We start from the raw sequence: 23,741 nt of genomic DNA, 5'->3' as shown, positions 1-23,741 counted from the left end.
ATATACAAACTAAAACAGAAATCTTTAAAAATTAAAATAAGAGTCTTCTTGTATCAAATTAAAATCAAATTGACTTAATTTAATCATATTAAGACTATTTTAAAAATTAAAAATATTTAATATAATTATTAGATGCAGTATCAAGTTAATAAATAATTAAACCGACTTATTTGATGAACTTTTTAGAAAAGTATATAATGAATAAAAATATTTATTAAGTTAAATATAATTTTATTAAATATTTAGAACATATAACCACAATTAACTATAAATTAAGAATTGTTTTAAAAAGTTAAATCAAATAGATTTTTAATATAAATTAATTATTATCATTTCTCAGTGATAAATAATAGCTGTCAGCTGCAATTGACCTCTTATTAATTAAAAGGAAAAAAATATTTTAAATATTAAACGCAAATTTTGCATGAAACGGTTCAGTTATAGCTGGTAGAATTGCCGTTTCGAAAGAAACATCGTCGTTTAGCTGGAAATTTCCACGGGAAGGGTACGCCAGGACGATTTCAGTTTGTGGAATGAAAAAAATATCTTCACCTCATTCAGCCCAAGTAAACAGCACGAAAGCTTCTACAACCACAGCGAGAGTGAGAGAAATCCAGAGCGACTGAGAGACAAAGGGAAAGAGATCGGATTCTAAACTTGCCGGATCAGCAATCGAACGTAAAGAGACGAGAGCGAGAGAGAGAGATGGTTGAAGAGAGAGAGGATCCACAGAAGATAAAGAGGTTGGCGGCGGCGGCTTATGATTACGAGAACGACCCCCGATGGGCCGACTACTGGTCCAACATCCTCATCCCTCCCCACATGGCTTCTCGCTCCGACGTTGTGGACCACTTCAAGCGCAAGTTCTATCAGCGCTACATCGTCCGTACACCTTCCCTTTCTATATAATTTCCTCCCTCTTTTTTTTTTAATTGAAAATCTATACGCTTATGTTCTTGATTATTGTTGTTGGTTGAATATCTATTGGGAATTGCGAATCGCCGAGTGCGTCTTTTTCTTTTTCTTTCCTCCACAAATTTTGGGATTTGGGCTGGGGTTTTGTTATACCTTTATTTCTGACTTAATTTTACGAGATCTTGTTTCTTGGGAGTTGTGAATCCCAACTCGTATTTTTAGATTCTAATTTGCTCGTACAACTTTTTATCTAATCTTGGATTCTTTGTTATTGCTTTATGGATTATGTGTTCTTTTCAATTGCATTTGGAACTGAAGTTCATTATCAGTTATTAATTGTTGTATGTAAACTCATGTCTATGAACGAACGCTAGTTGAAATTACTGGGAGCTCGTCTGAGTTTGGTACTATTCGGTGTTTTGAATTGAACTCTTAAAAACTATGTAGAAAGTTGGGAAAATGTGGATATCTCTGGGAAGTACTGATCCTTTTTTCTTGAATTGATGATGTTTATGTTTTAGTTAGTTTTTTTTCTAATGGTTCTAGTATTATGAGATAAGGGAGCAGGTGCAGTCATGCTCAACATTCTACTGCATATGCCTATTTTAGATACGTTGATACCAATTATTCTCTGATAAAACTTCTTCCATAATGTGGATGCTGATTTTCCTTTGGAGGCAGTATTTAAGAGGCACTGCAAAATAGTGCATCTGTCACAGTTGACAAAAGATAACTTTGTACGTGTTTCATTGGCAGGATCCTGATCTTGTGGTGGAGGCAATGACTTCAACTGGTTCATCTCAATCAACAAAACCTTCTTCATCCTCCTCCACATCATCAGCAACTTCAAATGACCAAACTCGACAACGGAACACAGGTTCAGGATACTAGCTCTAGCTATTTCAATTACAGAAAAAAAATCATGTGAATCTCTGTGCCAATATTTGGAAAAGTGAAGTCATTTGCTCTTGTCTGGTCACAGACTTTGTTCTTTTATTTAAGGGAGCCAAACTTTTTTATTTTAGGGTCAACTACAAGGACCTCTGGGACATCAGCAAGTGCAGGTCCAAATACTAGTCCTACTTCTGTCCGCTGGGATCGACAAACTATTCAATTTTCTGTCAATGCTTGGGTATGGCAATTCATTCTTTTTTTCCTTATGCTTTAATGTGTGCTCTCAGGTGTACATGCCTGTGAAAAAAGCTCTTATAAATCTTTCTATATGTTCTTGAATGTTGGTTTTCTATCTGACTAAACTTTGTGTCGTAAGTTATGTATCTTGGAATTAAGTTATGTCTCACAAATTACAATTTTCGGCGCAACTTCATTAAAATGTCAATTTTAATACCATATGCATTTTGTTCTAGATTTGGTATTTTTTGGAAGTCTTCAAATAATTGCTGATAGAATAACTATTCTTGATGGCAGTTTGAATTTGGGGGTGCGCATTTAGTTAACCAAACCGAACCAAAATCTTAGCTAACCAAATTTTTAATCGACTCTAAAATACTAACCAAACTGAAATTGAGAAAAAATCGAACTTAATTGAAACTGAAAATATTCAGTCAGTTATTGGTTATAACTAAATTGACCAAGAAATTTATATTTTTTTATATTATTAACTGATAAAATATTATTAAAAATATATTAATAATCATTTTTATTTATAAAAATAATAAATTTATTTTTTCTATTATTTTAGTTATTTTGGTTACCAAAGCAAAGATAATTCAATCAATTTCCGAAAAACTGACAATTTTAGGAATTACTAACTGATGACTGAATTGAACATAGTCCTACCAAAATAATCAAATTTCATTGGTTTGGTTATTTGGTTATAACCGAATAATGCACACCCTTTGTTTTAATTGCTTTAGCTTGTCATATTGGTCAAAAGCCTGCGGATAGTTTCACATCTAAAAAGATTAAGACTCTTCTCTATGACTTTAACATTGGCATTCACACGTGTTTTGTTATTTTTGCTTATGTGCTGTTTTCTGCTGCAGGTTTTTGTTGTGGCTGTGCTTGCAATCATTCCTCTTGTACCCAAAAATCTTTCAAATAGGGCATATCGGTTGTCATTTATGGGCACTGCTTGTTCATCACTGTATTCTTTATACACACTTTATGGGGTAACCAAAATGTCTATGTGTTTTAATATTTTCCTTAATATGCACTAATTCTTCTTTCACTAACTTTATATTTTCTTTAGAGACCAAGGGCTTGGAATTTGCCGGCTTTGCAAGCTTATTTTCAGTCAATAATTGCAACCAAAGACTTTATATACTTCATCTACTGTCTTACATTTGTCACTTCACATCTTTGCCTCAAATGTGAGCATTACTCTTAATTCAGAATTTTACTTTTTTTTTCTCAAGATGTTATTGAATCTAAATTGGGTTTCCTGTGATTTCAATGGGTATGGTGGATTAATTAGGCTGATCATTTTGCAGTTGCTTTAATTCCGATTTTATGCCGAGCACTGGAGCAGGTTGCAAAGTTTTTAAGGCGCAATTTCACTCGTTCCACCTTATACAGGTAAAAGAGATATCTATTGTTTACTTAGATGAGTACACTGCTGCTATTTATTTAGTTGGCAGTCATAGAGGTTGCCATGGTTACCTCGTCCTACCTATTTGTCTGTATGTTTCAATGAAATATGATATTAATTTTGGCTTTCAACTTTTGAACTCTGGGGAAGGGCAATTACTTATAATTAATTACTGGTATAGGATTTTATTCAGAAAAAGATTTGAGGACAACAACATGGTTCCAGTTTGACATTATGGAGATTACAATCATGTGCATAGAGTATTTTAAGCAAAATATTGATGCTGGAGAAGATTTAAAAAAAAAAAAAAAAAGAAAGGATTCACTCTTTTGCTTTTGTTTAATCTTAGTCAGTGACTAGTTTAATTTCTAAAATTGAACCATTGTTGCTTAGGAAATTTTTGTAGATGCAGGTATTGGCTCACTTTTGTTATTAGTTCAGTAGGCACCAATAAACCACTACTCCATATTAGGCTGAATTTTGTTCTCCCCCCCCCCCCCCCCCCCCCTGCCCTGCTGAGATTTGAATGGTTATCAGTCTGGAGCTTCTATTTATGGTTGAGACTGTACATTGTGATTTACTGGTGTTTTGTTTATGACATTTCAACTCTAATCTTTTATCTTTTAGCTTGTCTGTTTTATTAAACATGGCCTTAGCTTTTGTTGTCTTGATATTTCTCTTTTCCTGGGGAAGCTAGCAATAAGATTCCTTTAGCAGAATACTTACTATTCCGTTTGTATTTTTTTTATCACTAACCACCACTAAACATACTTTATTGTGCCATTGTGCCTTATGCCTTTTCTAACTCAACTCAACTCAACTCAACTCAACTACGTCTTTATCCCAAAATTTGGGGTCGGCTATATGGATTCGCTTTCTCCACTCTAAACGATTTTGAGTTAAATCCTCAGAAATTTGTAATACTTCTAGGTCATGTTCTACTACTCTCCTCCGAGTCAATTTAGGTCTACCCCTTTTTTTCTTTCTATCTTCTAACCTAATGTGCACTATTTGTCTAATTGGAGCCTCCGTATGTCTACGCTTCACGTGACCAAACCACCTCAATCTCTCTTCTCTCAACTTATCATCAATTGGTACCACTCCTACCTTTTCTCTAATACTCTCATTACGGACTTTATCTAGTCTAGTATGGCCACTCATTCACCTTAACATTCTCATCTCTGCAACTCTTATCTTAGACGCATACGACTCCTTCAATGTCCAACACTCACTACCATATAACATAGTTGGTCGTATGGCTGTACAGTAAAATTTTCCTTTTAACTTATTGGGAATCTTGCGATCACATAAAACTCCCGTGGCATGTCTCCACTTCAACCATCCGGCTTTAATCCTATGACTAACATCCTCCTCACATCCCCCATCTACTTGAAGGACTGAGCCGAGATATTTAAAGTGATTACTTTAGGACAGTACCACTCCATCCAAACTAACTCCTTCCCTATCGCCAGTTTGTCCTTCACTGAACTTGCAATGCATGTATTCTGTCTTCGTTCTACTTAACTTAAAGCCCTTTGACTCTGGAGTACTTCTCCAAAGCTCTAGCTTTCTATTGACTCCTTCTCGCGTCTCATCTATCAGAACAATATCATCCGCAAACACCATGCATCAAGGAATACTCTCTTGTATATGTTTCGTCAATTCATCTAAAACTAATGTAAAAAGGTAAGGGCTTATGGCTGATCCTTGGTGTAATCCAATTAAGATTGGAAAATCTCTCGTGTCCCCTCTCACTGTGCGCACAATAGTACGTGCTCCTTCATACATATCTTTCAACACTTTTATGTACCTAATAGATACCCTCTTTTGTTCTAACACACTCCATAGGACATTTCTTGGAACACTATCATAAGCTTTCTCCAAATCAATAAAAACCATGTGTAGATCTTTCTTCACATCTCTATATTTCTCTATCAAGCTTCTAATGAGAAAGATCGCTTCCATACTTTTAGTATTACTATTGTTTATCTATGCGTGTAAATTATTTGTATTTAGTTTTTTTTTTAACAATTTTTTGTTCTGCTGAACAGGAAGTATCTTGAAGACCCATGTGTGTGGGTGGAATCAAACACAACTACCCTGAGCATTCTTTCCTCGAATGCTGAAATTGGACTTGGCTTCCTTTTAATAATCTCTTTGTTCTCGTCAGTTGCTTGAGCCTTTTCCTCTTGTTACTACTGTGATTTTTCCTTCTTTTTACCTTGGAACGTTTCTTATTATTTTCTCGTGTTCATGCAGGTGGGAGCGCAACATAATACAAACTTTCATGTACTGGCAGGTAAAATACGTTTCTACCACAACCAACTTCATGTCCAACCCACCACCACCACCCCATCATTCCCCATTCCCCCCCCCCCCCCCCCTCTTTTTTTTTTCTGGATATGAGATGAGCTCTTCTAGTATAATAGGAAGCTTGCTCTGTTGTGACTTGGTGGTCACTGGTTCTAATCATGGAATAATCTCCTAATCTTCTTATGGTACAAGGAGAAAGCTGTGTGTGCATCTAATCCTTCCTAGAGCTGTAATTTGGCTAGTCTCATGGGATACATGTTCTTGCATTTAAGTGCATTCAAATGGATATTGTGTGGCAATTTGAGCTTTTAAAGATTTAAATTACAATATCAAATAGATTTACCAAAGATATTTAAATCATCATCAAAAGTCAGTTGTCATATGAAGATAAAATTTTCATTGGGTTCAAAAGACAATAAAAATGAATCCATTAGGTGAAACTTACCAATTATAAAGTGTGAATCTTGATCTTGAATCTTGGTCCATTGAAGCAATTAGAGCATACAGATGTTGAAGTATTTTGTGTTGTGCTGATTTAAGGTTCTGCTGTTGTGTATAAGTAGTGGTGTTTAAAAGTAACGCTATTCAAATTGATGGATATGCAAATTCTGTATCACAGCAGTTTCTCTAATTTTCATTTGACACTAAAATTTGCTCAATCGAAATTGTTGGATGAGATGTACTGAGATTAAGCGCTCTCTCTCTCTGAACAATGGATGATTACCCATGCTTTAAATGTTGTCAATCATGTCCTAATTAAAGCTTTTTTTTGTGGGAAAAAAAAAAATCTTTCTTGCAGCTTTTGAAGCTGATGTATCATGCACCTGTGACTGCTGGTTACCATCAGAGTGTCTGGGCCAAGATTGGAAGGACTGTGAATCCACTTGTTCACCAATATTGCCCATTCTTGAAGACACCAATTTCTGCTGCTCAAAGATGGTGGTTGAGATAGATAGGCAAAGTTGAAAATAGGAAGCGAAAAAGAATTATTCATCTTGGAATTTTCTCTATCTTTTATTGGCATTAAATTTGGAAGTGAGGGCACTAACTTCAGATATATGGCGTAGCAGCTGCCATTATGATTGTGGATTAATAAAACCTTTTCTGTTTTCATAACTACTGATTCTGCTTGGTTACCCTTTTTGATAATTTCTCTTTCCCTAAAACGTACTGGGGGAATCAAATGATTTAATTTTAAAATCTTATATTTATGGGTTATGCAATTGTCAAGTCTTCTACAATTGGAAATTTGTAGTTGTCAAGAAATCAATGGTTTATTATTAAAATTATCATTTTAATTTAAAATAATTGTTTACCCTCACAATTGGGGATTGTTTTTTTTGTATGATGATCAAATCATTTTCTTGAAACGCAGATTTGAGTAGACAGGTCATGACTGGGTAGAACAATGTGTGTTGGTCTAATCTTGTCCTCGGTAAGCCTTTTCCCACAAATTGACAGCTTTGCTGCTGACTCGGGCAATTCCAATGTTTTTTTAATTTGAAAGGAGAGCAATTACAAGGCTCTTTCATTTTTTTGCCCCACTGTTCTTCTATAACTTGCTTGTAAAAATGTTATATTATTTTTTTGAAATATTATTTCTCTAAAAATTTGCACTATTTTTTCAATTTATAAACATATGACAAAGTTTAGGTTGAGGGTCATAAAATTCAATAGTCAGATATTTTATAGTGAAATATTTTTAGATTGATCATTGATGATCATGTTCTATATATATATATTTTTGATAAATATGATCATATTCTAATTAATATATAATTTTTTAAAAACTTATCTACGATTAACCAGTGATAATATAATTTTAAACTGTCTTGTCCATTTGGAGCTACTTTTTAGCCCTTTTAATAATAAGTATTATTTTTAAATGAATTTAATATATAAAATGATTATAAACAGTACTCAGCAGATAAACCAACTATTAACCTATGAAATTATATATTTCAATTATTAATTTTCTTTATTAAATTTTTAAATAGTAAGTGTTCCTTAAAGAAGCCATATTATAGAGACAGGTGAGTTTTCTTGCACGATTCTCTTCGCCACGGACATCAATTTTTTTTTTATTATTATTAATCGAGCTCCCGTAAAAAATAAATTCAAGCATAAAATCAATTTATTGATAAAAAAAAATAATGAAAAATTTATTAAGTCCATAAATTCATAATTAATAACAGATTCAGGTCAAAATCCATAAACAGGAAGTCAATAGAATATTAAATTAAAATAAAGACATAAAAAATGTAATTAATAATAGATTCAAGTTGAAATCCACAAATCAAAATCAGTAAACAGAAGGTCAATAGAACATTAAACTAACATAAAAACATAAAAAATGTATTTAATTAAATTACAATATTAAAAATTGAATTAACATTTTATGAAAATATTCGGGATATTATATTTTTAACATAAAAAAAAAAAAAAAAAAGAGGCGAACGTTGGAGAAGATAGTATATCATATGTGCACGCGGAAGCGTGTAAGTTGTGGGAGTCTTTTGTCGCTTATGAAAGCGATACGCAAACTGGACATCATTACATCAACCATCAACCGTTTCATATTCATAAACGATTGTGTGGAGCCCAGTACGTGGGTCCTACCACTAAACATGAACAGACTCCACATGGCACAACGTGAGCGGTCACTAATCCTTTAGGTCTCTACCGGACCACTCCTATGCAGCCGAGAACGACCCAGAACACGACGACAAAAGTAAATCAATTTGACTTCAAATAAATAAATTCACCCTTCTTTTTATTTTATATTTTCTAAATATTTATTTCAAAATTTTTTATGTATAATTCAAAAGTGAATATTTATAATGTTTATTTGATTATAAATTATTTTTATATTAATGAATATAAATTACATGTGTCCTCCAACTCAAAAGTATCAAACCGTTGCCGCTGCATTAAAAACTGAAGAGAAGTGCTCTACCTCTCTACGGTTAATCATTTCAAAAGCAAAATAAACGCGAGAAGGAAAGAATCTCGTATACTCAGATTTGCATCCTCTCGCCGGCGGAATATGACTTCGTCACTGCCGCCGGTTCATGCATCACCAGATCTCGACCGTTCATTTCCTTCACCATTGTCGCCAACGTCATCACCATCATCGTCCTCATCGTTCGATGCTGACAATAAGATCGCTGATGTTCACTTGCTTTCTGGGGATTTGAGTAGCAACAATGGACGTGGTACTGCTAAACACCAACCACGCCGCCGAGCCGCCGCCGGTGGGAAGCCGGCTAAGCCTCAGAGGCAGCAGTCTTTCGGCCAAGATATCGGGCATGCTGCCTCTGAAACTTACTTGCTCACCCGGCTCACCATCACGCTTCTCCGATATCTCGGGTATCGTTTGTTTTTTAATTTCTATCAGGGAATTATGATATGTGTGTAGACTTTTCTGGATTTTACAGTTTATGTGTACCATTTCTGATTTGGTTATGGGTTTTAAAAGTGTTTTATGAGATTGACTAACAAAAACGAAGGGGGAAAAACAGTTCTGCGGTTCGGACTTGCTGGGAAAATAGGCGAAAATATTATCACAAAGAAGGTTTTCTGCTCTTTATACTGTGCAGAAATGGAATTCAATCAAGTACTTGCAGAACACAAATTTGGTTTTCTTTTATTCTGCATTTATCAGGAAACTGAAAAAATGGAAGCTTTGTGGTTTTAGTGTTGATTAAATAATTTTAAATCTGTGAAATTCATTAACAATATAACTTGCTTTCTTAACATCATGTATATAAATATTCAAAACTCTCAATTCTACAATGCATGGCTGCTGGAGCAATAATTCAGTAATGATCTTGACTTCTTGTCGTTTAGCTGGTGCAATGTTTAGTTCCTGGGCATTAGTGGAAATTGATTGCTCACTAGATACACTTGTGAATAGTTGAGAGATAGTAACTTCTATTGGTTAAACATGAAAATAAATGATTCTGTTCAAGTGGAGATCTGCTGATTTACTTGTATCTCCTGTCTCCATTTGGTCTTAGTTTGGTCTTAGTAATTGAGACCGATTGGATATGGAGATCTGCTGATTTTCTTCTATCTCCTGTCTCCATTTGGTCTTAGTACTTGAGACTGATGGGATATGGAGATCTGCTGATTTTCTTGTATCTCCTGTCTGCATTTGGTCTTAGTACTTGAGACATTTTTCTCATCAGGTGCCCCAGATCTTCTATCAATCATGTCTTCTTTGGTTAAACTTGCAATTTTTTAATAATTAATGGAGATAGAACACGTATTATTTTTCCTTTGTTGTATCCCTTGAATGGGACTTCACTTATAGAAGTATTATTTTAAACATGTCATCTTTTAATCATTTATTTTCATTCAGGGTAGGCTACCGGTGGATCACAAGACTAGCTGCGCTTGCATTCTATGCTATTTTACTTATGCCTGGCTTCCTTCAAGGTGCGTGTTGTGTTGCATAAATTAATTATTACAAGCTTGTTATTTTTAATACATCATTATACATTTGTTAAGGTTTTAGAGTCGGTTCCATCTTATAAGGACACTTATTATATTTGTTGCATAACTGCATCAGCCTTACCTAGATAGTATATTTATCAGTCAATGTCTGATTACTCAATATCAAAAGCCTTCAAAGTAGGTCAATCCAACCTAGTTAAAAAGCTTTTGGACATTAAAAGCTGAAGAGTGAATCTCCATATTTCCAGATTCATCATAAGCCATCCACTTCTTCAATATATCTTAATCAGAAGAATTACAAGTAATAAATCGTCTATGCTATCAGAAGAATTACAAGTAATAAATCGTCTATGCTATCTCATTGCTGAAACCTTTTTAATATATCACAACTATCAAATATGTGGGATTATATGACAAATTCTTGTCCAACTGTTTATGCTCTGTTGCAAATTAAATTGGTGTGTTAATGATGCAAAAAATCCAAACTTGGAGAGTTTTTTTTTTTTTATTAGTTATATGAGTTGCGGAGATGAGAATGTTAAGGTGGATGAGTGGCCATACTAGACTAGATAAAGTCCGTAATGAGAGTATTAGAGAAAAGGTAGAAGTTGTGCCAATTGAGGATAAGTTGAGAGAAGAGAGATTGAGGTGGTTTGGTCATGTGAAGTGTAGACATACGGAGGTTCCAGTTAGACAAGTAGAGCACATTAGGTTAGAGGATAGAAAGAAAAGAAGGGGTAGACCTAAACTGACTTGGAGGAGAGTAGTACTATATGATCCAGAAGTATTACACATTTTAGAGGATTTAACCCAAAATTGTTTAGAGTGGAGAAAGAGAATCCACATAGTCGCCCCAAATTTTTAAGATAAAGGCTTAGTTGAGTTGAGTATTAGTTATATGCACATACTTCAACATTCAGTCCATTATGGCCATCATAGTGTTACCAAAATTCACCACTCCACTAGCAATTGGTGTCATCCACAATTGATACAATGTTAAAGTATGAGGTACTATTGACTAAAGAAAAAAAAAAGGAAAAAGAAAATTGGTCATAATAAAAAAATTTAATCAAAGTTTTGAATTTTTTTGGGTTATCAGTCCTAAATTGGTGTTGTATCTGATTTTTATTATTGTCTCCATCCTCTATTCCCTTGGGGTGGATGACAAGATTCTTGGTTATTCATTTGTATTCACATTAGTAGCAGCATGCATTTATATTGAAGATTCTTATCCATGCCTTTCTTTCTGCTCTATTCCTACAGTCTTTCTTGATTTTGAAAATGACACTGGTTAATTGTATTTAGAAATCATGCATGTGGCTTCACAAGAAGGAAGAAAATTTCCTGCTGTCATGATTCTGAAGATTTTGATGGCTTCAGCATCAGAATCTTGGCCCATGAATGACAACTCCCTATGTTTTATATAAAAATTTTTAATCCTGGAAACCTGTTAAATTTTGAATATATTGATCCAGTGTTTGCATCAGCATATTTCATCCCGTCGAGCCCTTCTCTTGTTGACACTTGTGAAGAATCAACTACTGTAGTGCCTACACTTCCTTGTTATTTGTTTCCTTTGGATTTGTTTCATGGTTTATGACACTATATTTTAACTGTATGTTGGACATCTTGCATATGCAGAATTATAAACATATTGTTGCTCAAATTGCAGCAGAAAAAAAAAAATCTGATTGCAGGATTTGTTGGTCATATATCAGATTTGTAAAAAGTGACTTGCTTTGTATTCTCTGCAGTTGCATACTATTATTTCTTCTCAAGTCAGGTGCGTCGTAGTATCATTTATGGATATCAACCCAGAAACAGGTACCTGAATTTGTGATAAAATTACTAGTTTTTATGTCTTATTTTCCATCATCTATGAACTTGCTTGTATTCAACATTGGAGACTCAAAAGTTAAATTTTTCTGTTGCAATGATGATTTTTTACAGGTTGGATCTATATTTGCCAGAAAATATAGATGGGCCGAAGCCAGTTGTTGCATTTGTAACTGGTGGTGCCTGGATTATTGGGTGAGTAATTTTAATATCCACTTGTGTTTCCTTCAGTTATCATGATTTTTCTGTATGGTGTGGTTTAAGCCAATTTCATTATTAAGCTACTCAAGGCACTGGTTGCAAATGCTGCACAAATAAATCATTCCTGCCAGCATGCTAATTAAGGAGTATTGCTGCCTCATTGAATTCATAAGATCCTTCAGTAAAATCTGTGCTCAAGGACATGATACATTAATATGGCTTTTATTTATGATGATATATGAGTACATAATGATAAAAAATAAAAAAATAATAATTAAAAAGTCTACTTCGTTTTAGTGAGGCAGTTTTATAATTTGGGTTTGGTATTTGTGTTATCAAATTGAAGTGCAAAATAATATTTTCACCTGTGCTCTTACCAAATGTAACTGAAAATTACATTTCATAAGGAGGTATTCTGGAATATTGAACACAGCTTAAGGGATGTATAGACATCCCAGTGGGAACCATATATGATATGCTAAGGAAACTGAACCGGAAATCAATTAAGGAGCTCTTGACATAGGTTTTGAAGGAGCTCAATTATTGGACACTGTTAATGCAAGGGTTTATGGTAATGATCACTTGATTTTCTCATCTACTGACCATATATATATATATTGAATAAGATGCTGTAAATAAATTGTATATTTCTTAGAATGATATGAAGTTACCTATTTTTCCTTTGATATTAAGTTTCTGTAGCTTCATGCTGATTTAGGTACAAAGCGTGGGGTTCTCTTCTAGGAAAACAGTTGGCAGAAAGAGACATCATAGTGGCATGTATCGATTATCGGTACGTGGTGTCAGTTCAGGCAGTGCATGCTGCAGTCTGTGGTTTTTGTTTACCTAGATATGCTATTATGTGGAATTAAAATGGATATTTCAAGTGGGACATTTAGTACTAATGTCTCTGTAATCTTGGAACATCAAGTCCAGCGAAGAGATATGTCTGCAAGTTTTATACTCTCACCATGTACTTTATTACTTCTTTTCTTCCCTGAAGGACAAATGGTTAATGAAAGGATCATAGATTACCACATTTGATCAATGATACATATTCCAATTGTATGCAAATTAACTAATGTTGAGACTATTACACGTCCAAACACTATATCTGTCCCTTATATTGGGAGGGGTCCTAGGTGCAACTGAGCAACTTTTTGACTCGTTGATCCTTATATTTGCTAGTGGCAACCCATTAGATAATGTCCCTTGATGATATTAGTTTGTCAGTTTAATGCATGATGAATACTAGCTGAAGTCAGCTTCTTCCATGAATCCATGATAACTGTTAAGTTTGTTTTAAATAGCACTATCTTTTTTTTTAGTCTCAACATTGGCATACTTGTTTGTTCTCTACCTCCACCACTCATGTTTGGTTGACATGTTCACACAGAAATTTTCCCCAGGGAACCATAAGTGATATGGTAAGTGATGCATCTCAAGGGATCTCATTTATCTGCAATAACATCTCAGAATATGGAGGTGATCCTAACAGGTAAAAAAATAGTTCTATGTTTTTCCATGTTTCGTTTGTCTTAAAACTATGCTTTTTGATTTCTTCATGCTTATTGAGTAGGATTTACCTTATGGGACAATCAGCTGGTGCACATATTTCTGCTTGTGTTCTTGTGGAGCAAGCACTCAAAGAAGCTAGGGGAGAAGAGACCATCTCCTGGAGTGTCTCGCAAATAAAAGGTTATTTTGGGCTATCTGGAGGGTAAGTTTTCATACCTCTCTGTCTCTATAAAGAAGTGCTTGTTTATGCTATATACCAAATTGCAGTATTAGTAGTTAATACCTTCCCATCAATATCAATTCAGAAATTCTTTGACAAATACAATTTTTCTCAGATCTTCATGGTCAAATAGTATTGGAACATTACTGGCCCATTCAGTTAGCAATGGCCATCATGGGACCAGATGAAGCATATCTACTTCTTCTCTCTGCGTTACTTTGTTTTCAATGACATGTTTATTTTCTTTTAGTGCCCGTTTCTTCACTTTTCTCTTTCTCTTTTGATGCAGGACCAACTGTTAGGAGTTTAGGACCACATACATTAGAAAGAAAGTTAGAGGGGTGCTTTGGGTATTTTGATTATTTTAAATATTTTTAGTGTTTGACTTTAATATTAGGGGCTAGGGTTTATCTTTTTGGCACTTATGCAAGTTTTCTTATTGTTCTTTTAATTTGTTTGGATGAAAATGAAATTGAAATGTTAAAGTATTGCTTCTTTCCCTTTATGTGTTTCATTTTTTTCTGGGAAAAAAAAAAAGAGAGAGAGAGAGGGAGAAAAAATCCTGACTCCACATCACTTTTCCCTTCTTATTTTATTTATTATCTAATGTAATGTGGAAATGAAATAGGGAAACCTTAAAGACAACTTCTTGTAGAATATTATGCCATAGAGGAAATGGTCCATGACTTTTTGCATTCAAAATGTGGTGGACGATATCCTTGCTAATAGTCCATTAACAAGGTCCAGAGGCTTTCTGCACATGAATTTTAATATATGTGTAAATATGCAATCAAGATTGGTTTGTAACTTTAACGGTGTGAGAGGGTAACGGCAATTGACAATGATTTGTTTTTATCAAATGCTCCTTGATTTACTGATTGATGGTTGAAATGTGTTCCAGACTTAAGCATTTACCTTTGAATTTCTGTGCACAGGTACAATTTATGCAAGCTAGTTGATCACTTTAATAATCGAGGTCTATATCGCTCCCTCTTCTTAAGGTACACAATAAATCTTACTGGTTGCCAATCTATGCGTACTAATAATATTGTGTCTTTTATTTGCATACTTATAAGCTTTTTCTGTACATGGTTACAGCATAATGGAAGGTGAAGAATCCTTGCAATTATTTTCTCCTGAAGTTAGAGTACAGGATCTAAGCTTTAAAGATGCTGTTTCACTCTTGCCTCCTATTACTCTCTTTCATGGAACTGCAGATTATTCCATACCATCAACTTCCAGGTCAGAATTGGATGTCCTTGTTTTAGCATGAATCTCATATTCTAAAACGAAGATATAGGATTAGGAAAGATCCAAGGTTGAACTTTATCAAATTTGATATAATGCAAAACATTCATAGGTTAAAGCCTTGTTGAATATCTGTACAAATTCAAATTCAAGCCAACAATATATGAAAGCACGTAAGTGAAACTATAGATACTAATCCACCTTGGTATCAACACCTTAATAATTGACAGCTTTACAAGTCCTCTAATGCTTCTAATTGCATTATTTTCAGATATTAACCGGTTGTTCTTTGCAGTCAAACTTTTGTGGATGCTCTCCAAAGGGTAGGAGCTCAGGCTGATCTAATTTTGTACGAGGGAAAAACTCACACAGACTTATTTTTACAAGTGCGTGCTGCCTTGGATGCTCTATTTGAAGTTTTCATTACCAATTTGAAATTTTCCATAAAAAAAATATTTTCAGTTGCCCTAAAAAATCCAATCCTTCAGCCCTAATTAGAAGTTGTTCGTTCAGGATCCACTAAGAGGAGGTAAAGATGACCTTTTCGACCATTTGGTAGCAGTAATACATGCTGATGATAAGGAAGCTTTAGCCAAGGATGCTACCCCACCTCCAAGAAGACGACTTGTTCCTGAAGTGTTGTTAAGGTTGGCTGGTCATATTAGTCCATTTTAGGTCTTATATCTTCAGACGGTTTGACACAATTAGCTGTTCCATACTTTTTATTCTTTCTTAAGCTAGCTCCTTTGTGTATCCTATTCTTATACCTTTCATGGCAGCTTTGAGCATTTAAGCAATTCTTTATTGGAACTCTGCCTGCTTCTATTACTCGAGAAATTATGCATAAACTAGTTTAATTCCATGGATGTTAGCTTTTCATTTCTGCTTCAAGAAATAAATGAGTAGTTCTCCAGCCAAAATCTTATGTCTGAATTTATTTAACTCACACCTCACGCATGGTGTGGATGTGAATTTAGATCGCCATTGCTGCTGTTATACATGTAGATGAGCTTGAACAAGTTTGATTTTAGAGCATGAGCCGACTGCTGAATAATCTTCTTTTCCCCTAAGGTGCATACCTAGCTCCTCTTCTCCCTTGGGGGAGGCATAAACCCTGACCTATCTTGTGATGAATCAGCCTTTAGAGCTCTTGGAGGCTCCATTTGGTTATTGAACAATACAAGAGAAGGAATGATCAATGATTCATGGGCTCAACTAAGATCGAATCAAACCAACAAATGAATTGAGGTGATTCAATCCAACAATAAAATCTGTTAACATTCCCATTATATATCATTAGAAACAAGAAATGGGTTCCATTGTTCTAAATTGAATTACTTCCTCCGCTATTTCATAAAATAGACTGAGAACTAATCCCCATAAAATAGAGCTCATAAGTCATATCACTATATGACAATGAAAGCAAATAATTATCTCATGTGTTGGGATATCTCTTATCTTCTAGTGGCCAACCAAGTTGGCCTCAACTTAAATGTTGTCTAGTTAAATGTCCTACCCACTTATTATTATCTTTACTAAATCTTTGGCCAAAACTTAAATGTTGTTTAGTTAAATGTCTTAACAATTTATTATAATGTTTACTTTGTGGGTAGAATTGGGTTCTTACTAGTCAAAATTAGCTTGTTCTATAAATTGACGTGATAACTTTATTCTTTAATACGTGGGTTTAATAATCGTCTTTATGTAAAATTTAACATCTTCTATGATTATTTGGTTATATATAAAGTAAATATTTTGTTACAGAAATTAAAGTGATTTATCATAATAAGATTTTTATAAAATAATTTTTTTAAAGTAATTAATTATAAAAAATTTATTAACTTAGTGAAAAAAATAAATTTTCCTCACATAAAAATATATAGAATATTTATTAAAAAAAACCTAATAGATAATATTCAATAAACCCTATAAGCTTGTTCCTATAATTTTTTTTAATAAAATTTACAACATAATTTATTTATTAGATTTAAAAAAAATATTATATGTGTTTTGTTTTACATGAAAAAACATTACTTTCTTCGTCAAATTAATACTTTTTTTTAATTAATTATTTTACGAAAAAAAAATCAATATACAAATATCTCATAAAATGAATTGTAAATTTTTATTAAATTACTTTAATTTTTTTAATAAAATAACTTTATTTTATATAAAACTAAATAATTATAAAATAATCTAAAAATTTGTATAAAATTAATTAAAATATATATATAATAAATACATAAATTTAAATATAAATATTTGATATAACGAATATTAAACTAGTTGAACTTATAACGGCAATCTATTTTTTTTCAAATTATTCGGTCTTACTATACAATTCGAGATAATAGTTTTTCTGCTTAAATCTCATCACGTCAAGCTTTATATCACTGAATGCCTTTCTCATAGTATATTCATTCTGGATCTCACCGGCCCTTGAACATGGATCCATCACTTTGGATTTACAGACACAAATTTTTATTTTGAGCTACGTAATTTGTAATGCATTCTATATATGTACCATAAAATTATGAGTCTGTTTATGCTACTTCATAGAATAGTGATCATATATAATGTTTTGTAGAATAAAACTATGCTTATTTTAGGGAAAATATTTTTTTTAAAATATTATTTATATTTTTTCGTGTTTGGGGCACTAAGAAAAATTAATCAACGGAAAATATTTTTCTAGGTAAAAAAGACAACTAAGCCATTTATAAGAAAAATTCAATCATTTGTAAGAAAAATGACATTCATTTTTTAAAAGAGAAAGTTATTCTCTATTTTCTAAATTTTAATAATTTTATTAAAATGTGAATACACTTATACATACATAAAATAAATATGTCCTATTAATTTAATATTATAACTAAATAACGAAGAATATTTTCATGAAAAATATTATATATATATATAAGTTATTTTCCGTTGATAATTATAATTTGCATAAAGGTTACAAGTACGATTTTGCAAGCACCATTGAAGCAGCTATCTATACAAATATATTTATGCTGCAGTCGACCAAATAAATCTTTGGGTTTTGCAAGCACCACTGAAGTAGCTATCAATACAAAGATATTTATGCTGCAGTCGACCAATATGTCTTTGGCTTTATATGTTTAACATATATACAGATGCATGCAGAATTATTTTTTATATATATGCTCTCAATTTCCAGTCAAATTTGGCACTCCAACTTAGACTTTTCACTGTCTCCTTGCTCAAATCATGCATGCTCATATATCTTTAATTTATGCTTATAAATAGGAACATGTCCCATTAATTTAATATTGTAACTAAATAACGAAGAATATTTTCATGAAAAATATTATATATATATAAGTTATTTTCCGTTGATAATTATAATTTGCATAAAGGTTACAAGTACGATTTTGCAAGCACCATTGAAGCAGCTATCTATACAAAGATATTTATGCTGCAGTCGGCCAAATAAATCTTTGGGTTTTGCAAGCACCACTGAAGTAGCTATCAATACAAAGATATTTATGCTGCAGTCGACCAATATGTCTTTGGCTTTATCTGTTTAACATATATACAGATGCATGCAGAATTATTTTTTATATATATGCTCTCAATTTCCAGTCAAATTTGGCACTCCAACTTAGACTTTTCACTGTCTCCTTGCTCAAATCATGCATGCTCATATATCATTAATTTATGCTTATAAATAGGAACATGTCCCATTAATTTAATATTGTAACTAAATAACGAAGAATATTTTCATGAAAAATATTATATATATATAAGTTATTTTCCGTTGATAATTATAATTTGCATAAAGGTTACAAGTACGATTTTGCAAGCACAATTGAAGCAGCTATCTATACAAAGATATTTATGCTGCAGTCGACCAAATAAATCTTTGGGTTTTGCAAGCACCACTGAAGTAGCTATCAATACAAAGATATTTATGCTGCAGTCGACCAATATGTCTTTGGCTTTATCTGTTTAACATATATACAGATGCATGCAGAATTATTTTTTATATATATGCTCTCAATTTCCAGTCAAATTTGGCACTCCAACTTAGACTTTTCACTGTAATCATGCATGCTCATATATCATTAATTTATGCTTATAAATAGGATTAGTGGAGAAGAGGCAATACATATCACAAGCAAACTGAAGAATATCTATAATCTTAAACATGAAGGCTTTTCTCATAATATGCATTCTCTTGGCTACCATCCTGTTCTCTCCCTCGGTGTCCGTTGCTGGAGCTCGAGAATTAGCTGAGAAAGGTAAAGAGTACTAGCTAGTTAAAGATTGATTAATTATTTAAAGATTGATTAATTATTATTGTGGGAAAATTTGATCACTTAATGCGTGAGATGCATGCAGGTCCTCGATTCGCCTGCGGCCCCGGTAAACGATATTGCATCCCTGGATCTCCTAAGCAAAAGTGCAATCCTTACATTCGCAATTGTTCCCCTTGAATGGATTTAATTACTTGAAATCTCAACTATCTACACATATGGAGAATAACTGTTCTCAACTAGTAGAACCTTGGGAACTTGGCTTGTTTTCTCTCTATTTGAAGTTTTAGCTTGCATCATGTGAGACTTACATATGTACAATAATTGTGCGTATCGAGCAACATTGAGATGATGTATTTTCATGTATCATGGTGCCATCTCTTGAAGATGGATCACTTTGGATTTGCAAATAAAGGCAGAATGGAAACTGTTTATAGATAAAAATCGAAGAAAATTACCAATAACTGAAATAATTGGAAAAGTGGAAGGTTCAATATAGTTCCCGCCACAAACAGAGCGGTTAAGTAACGGTTACATTTTCAAGGAAAACAAAAGTGCAGATTACAAATTAATTAATGATGATCAAGCAAACTCTAGAATTCTCATTTAGGAAACGAATTTCTAAAATGCCAATTCAATTGCTTCTCTTCTTGCCGCTAATCACTGCATCCGCCTCCACTGCTTTCCACAATTTGCCCGGTTAGACTCTCTGTCTCTCCCAGTAATGGAATTTCATTTGATTCTCACTAAGACATGAAACCTTGTTTTGCTTATTTTAGGTCAAGGAACTTCAACAAGAGCCACTTGTAGGCTTTCAAAACCTCTTATCGGGGAAGACGATGGCAGGATTTATACTTGTTGTGAAAGGAATTTTTTTGCATTTGAAAGTAATGGGTCCATTGCCTGGACATTACATTTGGCTTATACTTGCAACGTAAGCCTGTCTCCTATTCATGGCGGTAGAGGGAAGGTAAGCAATTTATATTCATATCTTTTTCTACCGTAACTGTTGACTAATGAAGGGTTCTGGCAGATTTTTTTGGTTGCAGAGAACAGAGTCCTGAAAATAATTTTTCATGATGTTGGAACTTCTCCACCTATGGCCGAAGTTTTCTTCGGTCAAGAAGATGCAGGTGAAATTATCGGCCTTGCAGTGAACACACTGAGTTCATCTGTATTCATCAATGTCAGGAACCGAGGATTATTTGCGTTTACGATTCCTGGACAAGGACAACTACTATGGAGCGTTGGACCTGTAATTTCTCAGTTTGGCTACCGTCTAGGTTGCAGGAACGGCGTTACAGATTGTTATTTTAATTCAGTTCCTGTGATTGATCAATGTGAGGCTAGTATATATGTAAGGTTTTAGTCATGCCCAATTTTGCTTCCTTTGATTCTTGGATTTTCCTTTTGATTCTACGGTTATGTTATGTGTCCATGGTTTTGCACTTGCAGATTTCGAATACTGCAGGGGAGCTTTATTCTCTGTCTTTTCGTAGCCCTCGCTTCAACTGGGTCCAGGATCTAAGCTCATTTGACAAAGATTTTACTGTAACACCCGGAAACAATGCCCATTTGTACGTAACTGTACCCATCAAGGCTCTTGTGTTGGCACTAGATGTTTCTATGGGCAATATTTTATGGCAGACAAGCATTGGACCATTGAATGCAGCGGAATTCGCACCAGTTGTGGATTCTCAAGGTAAATTTGGTTTGGAGATGAACTGTTTAAGAATTTTGGAGTACTTTACATCACTAATAATATACCTTTTGTTGCTCCGTTGCTACAAACTGTGCCAGGTTGGATATCTATTGGTTCTTTGGATGGATTTCTGTACTCAATCTCACCTACCGGAGATGTGAAGAAATTCGCAAAAGCATCTGTACTGAATCATGTTATCCAAGTTAGCCCCTTTCTTGATTGCTCTGGCTATGCAGTTTATATATCTCAGGCGGAGATGGAAGGAAAAGTTAGTCAAGTGATTGGTGAATATAATTATGTCTCAGCATTGAGACCTAGAGGTGTAGTCTTCACTTTGCTGGTTCCAGCAACTGGGGCTGTCTACTGGTCTGAAATTTATCCTGGTAACTAACTTCAATCTCCATTTGGCTCAAATTTGATGTTTCCTAATGGTTTTCCATAGCTCACTAAATCCAGAAAGGCTCTCATGTGCTGGTTGGCAGGTCAATTTTCATCCTTATTATCACAGAGTGATCTGCAAGATTTTGTATTGGATGAAGGAATCCTTCTTGCTTTTATCACTGCTTCAAGTAAGGTTCTATTACAGATCATACGTGAGCTATAGAATATAGGCTAATATGTTGTTTTGTGTAATCTCATAACTTAGGCTTATGTGGATGATGCAGGGACTGGCAACCCACTGCCGTGCCGTAGCAAACGTAATTGTTCTTTTTTTTCCTCTCCTTGCAAATTTTTCATAATGATCATTGTGTGAATTGTTTGCAGTCTTTTTATTTGTTACCAGATGAGAAGCTTCTATCTACCTGCTCACAAGCAAGGCCCAAGCATGTTAGAATCTACACAGGCAAGCCCTATGATTCTAAAATTGAGAAAAATGATATTAATAATTAATGAAGTGTTATGAAAAGCCACTGTTACTCATTCTTTCAGGTGATGAGAAGACAATAATGCTGTTCCTGTTATTTGAGTCCATAGCCCTGGTTGTTTTAGCAGGCCTTGTGCGATTCTGCTGCGTATTTTGGAGCAAAAAAAAGATTCAAGGTCAAGGCTTGGGAGATTTTCTAGAAAAGCGAGTAATATCATATTTCCATTCCTTTTCTTATATATAAATCAAGCCATATATATAGATATTCTTACCCTTGTAGAGTTTCAGCGGTCTCTCCAACTCAAGAAGAAGGCATTCGATAGGACGATCACAGAACTGAAACAGAAGGCTGCAGAGGAAGCAGTGGCAAATGAAGTTATAGAAGAACTGGGAGATTTGGTACGAGAGAGGCAAGGAATTGAAAGAAAGCTCTCAACAACTTACAGTTTAGGCAGGGATGGAAATGGCCAGCAGTCAAAATCTCTCCTTCCAGTACATGATGGGAAGACGACAAGGAGCTATTCCTTTCAAAGTGCGAAAAAAGAAAGTGTCACTATTTTTCACACATTAAGTGATACTACTTCTTCTGGAGAAAGCAGCAGTGAAAGAGGTTATTCTAGGTGGATTAGTGCTCAACAAGACAACCAATCAGCTGCTAAGACAAAGGCAAAAGCAAAAGCACAAGCACCCATAGAAGCAGAAAGTTCAAGTGATGATGGGAGCTTTATAAAAGACTTCCAAAGTTCATCAGAGCCAGCATCGTGCAAAGAGGCTATGGAGTGGTATGATGAAGGGAATGTGGGAGAATCAACACAAACAGGTGGCAGATGCATATGGTTAAAAAGAAGGACCTTGTCTTCAACAAACTAGTCTAATACAGGCATTACTTTCTCTAGACGGACTATAAGTAAAAGGATTCCATTTTTTTTTTGTATGCCCGCAGAAATATTTCTGTTTCTCTCCTACCTATGAATGGCTTTGTGATTTGCAGAAGCCAGAATAACGGGTGCTTTCACCTGTTAGTATGGAGAATTACAATTTTAATGACCAATACACCCCATTGGTATGGGAAAAGGTATATTTGTCAACTAAATTGCAATTCTCCATACCAGTAAGATATGTTATACAAATCTCAATAAATACAGAGAATACATTAAATTAAATGAATCGATATTTATGTGCAATGTAGAGCATAATGAGCTACTAAACCGATGTTGCTCAGCAATTACTGGAGAATTACCTTCCCCTCTGAGCACGCAATGTGACAAATATTATTCATTAGGTTGAGTTGCTTTGTCCATGCAAAAATAAGCACATGCTCTCCCTCCATTTATAATTGACTACGCACATGCCAATACCGTAAGAAATGTGGAGTAAATGCAAGTCCGTAAATCTAACCAATAACTGTAGTTTTTACTCTTTTTATTTGAATAATTGCAATGACTTTATGACCAATAATTGTGAGTGTGACAACAAATGTCTAATTATGTTTTCGATGTTTTTGTTCATTTTCACATGAAATGTGCATTGAAAGCTCGCATGCTATTTTTTGAGAATCGCAATAAGGACACTCTCGATACATTAATTCGTATTGGATTGAATGCAAAATTTCAATTTCAATGATAATAATTTTA

At 34.0% G+C, this 23,741-nt stretch overlaps 3 protein-coding genes across 6 annotated transcripts; all 3 read left to right on the top strand.

The window, feature by feature from the left end:
• The first annotated feature begins 518 nt into the window (after positions 1 to 518).
• On the top strand, positions 519 to 6,895 carry LOC110671599 (uncharacterized). The gene is made up of 9 exons (XM_021834100.2): positions 519 to 882; positions 1,672 to 1,792; positions 1,941 to 2,047; positions 2,922 to 3,047; positions 3,128 to 3,248; positions 3,369 to 3,453; positions 5,518 to 5,631; positions 5,726 to 5,765; positions 6,579 to 6,895. Exons 1-9 carry the CDS (start codon positions 706 to 708, stop codon positions 6,729 to 6,731), a joined length of 1,044 nt encoding a protein of 347 aa, XP_021689792.2. The 5' UTR covers positions 519 to 705; the 3' UTR covers positions 6,732 to 6,895.
• A 1,775-nt stretch (positions 6,896 to 8,670) lies between these two features.
• LOC110671609 (probable isoprenylcysteine alpha-carbonyl methylesterase ICMEL2) lies at positions 8,671 to 16,120 on the top strand. Of its 4 annotated transcripts, none has more exons than XM_021834109.2 (11): positions 8,674 to 9,148; positions 10,143 to 10,219; positions 11,992 to 12,061; positions 12,188 to 12,268; positions 12,993 to 13,067; positions 13,671 to 13,772; positions 13,854 to 13,994; positions 14,948 to 15,013; positions 15,111 to 15,254; positions 15,556 to 15,646; positions 15,774 to 16,120. In XM_021834109.2, the coding sequence occupies exons 1-11, from the start codon at positions 8,826 to 8,828 to the stop codon at positions 15,933 to 15,935; spliced, it is 1,332 nt and encodes a 443-aa protein (XP_021689801.2). In that variant the 5' UTR covers positions 8,674 to 8,825; the 3' UTR covers positions 15,936 to 16,120. The 4 variants fall into 4 exon arrangements, with proteins under 4 accessions (XP_021689804.2, XP_021689801.2, XP_021689802.2 ...); XM_021834111.2 differs by having other exon boundaries at positions 8,829 to 9,148; positions 10,148 to 10,219; XM_021834112.2 differs by lacking the exon at positions 15,774 to 16,120 and having other exon boundaries at positions 8,671 to 9,148; positions 15,532 to 15,646.
• A 3,147-nt stretch (positions 16,121 to 19,267) lies between these two features.
• On the top strand, positions 19,268 to 23,291 carry LOC110671593 (protein GAMETE EXPRESSED 3). Its single transcript, XM_058137965.1, has 11 exons — positions 19,268 to 19,525; positions 19,626 to 20,239; positions 20,320 to 20,510; positions 20,574 to 20,897; positions 20,996 to 21,242; positions 21,341 to 21,625; positions 21,725 to 21,811; positions 21,908 to 21,940; positions 22,027 to 22,086; positions 22,173 to 22,315; positions 22,396 to 23,291. The coding sequence occupies exons 2-11, from the start codon at positions 20,116 to 20,118 to the stop codon at positions 22,975 to 22,977; spliced, it is 2,076 nt and encodes a 691-aa protein (XP_057993948.1). The 5' UTR covers positions 19,268 to 19,525; positions 19,626 to 20,115; the 3' UTR covers positions 22,978 to 23,291.
• Positions 23,292 to 23,741: the final 450 nt, after the last annotated feature.

This window comes from Hevea brasiliensis, chromosome 16, assembly GCF_030052815.1.
Source record: "Hevea brasiliensis isolate MT/VB/25A 57/8 chromosome 16, ASM3005281v1, whole genome shotgun sequence".
Taxonomy (NCBI): Eukaryota; Viridiplantae; Streptophyta; class Magnoliopsida; order Malpighiales; family Euphorbiaceae; genus Hevea; species Hevea brasiliensis.
The sequence above is the reverse complement of the archived record's forward strand: the minus strand, read 5'-3'. Positions and strand labels throughout refer to the sequence as shown.

Bases quoted from the DNA above. Each gene is read 5' to 3' on its own strand.
- LOC110671609 (XM_021834109.2), top strand. From the start codon at position 8,826: ATGACTTCGTCACTGCCGCCGGTTCATGCATCACCAGATCTCGACCGT. The intron at 13,773-13,853 runs GTAAAAAAATAG...CTTATTGAGTAG, and splicing joins TATGGAGGTGATCCTAACAG to GATTTACCTTATGGGACAAT. The intron at 15,255-15,555 runs GTCAGAATTGGA...TGTTCTTTGCAG, and splicing joins TCCATACCATCAACTTCCAG to TCAAACTTTTGTGGATGCTC.
- LOC110671593 (XM_058137965.1), top strand. From the start codon at position 20,116: ATGATGATCAAGCAAACTCTAGAATTCTCATTTAGGAAACGAATTTCT. The intron at 21,243-21,340 runs GTAAATTTGGTT...AAACTGTGCCAG, and splicing joins ACCAGTTGTGGATTCTCAAG to GTTGGATATCTATTGGTTCT. The intron at 22,316-22,395 runs GTAATATCATAT...GTAGAGTTTCAG, and splicing joins GAGATTTTCTAGAAAAGCGA to CGGTCTCTCCAACTCAAGAA.
- LOC110671599 (XM_021834100.2), top strand. From the start codon at position 706: ATGGTTGAAGAGAGAGAGGATCCACAGAAGATAAAGAGGTTGGCGGCG. The intron at 1,793-1,940 runs GTTCAGGATACT...TTTTTATTTTAG, and splicing joins AACTCGACAACGGAACACAG to GGTCAACTACAAGGACCTCT. The intron at 3,454-5,517 runs GTAAAAGAGATA...TCTGCTGAACAG, and splicing joins ACTCGTTCCACCTTATACAG to GAAGTATCTTGAAGACCCAT.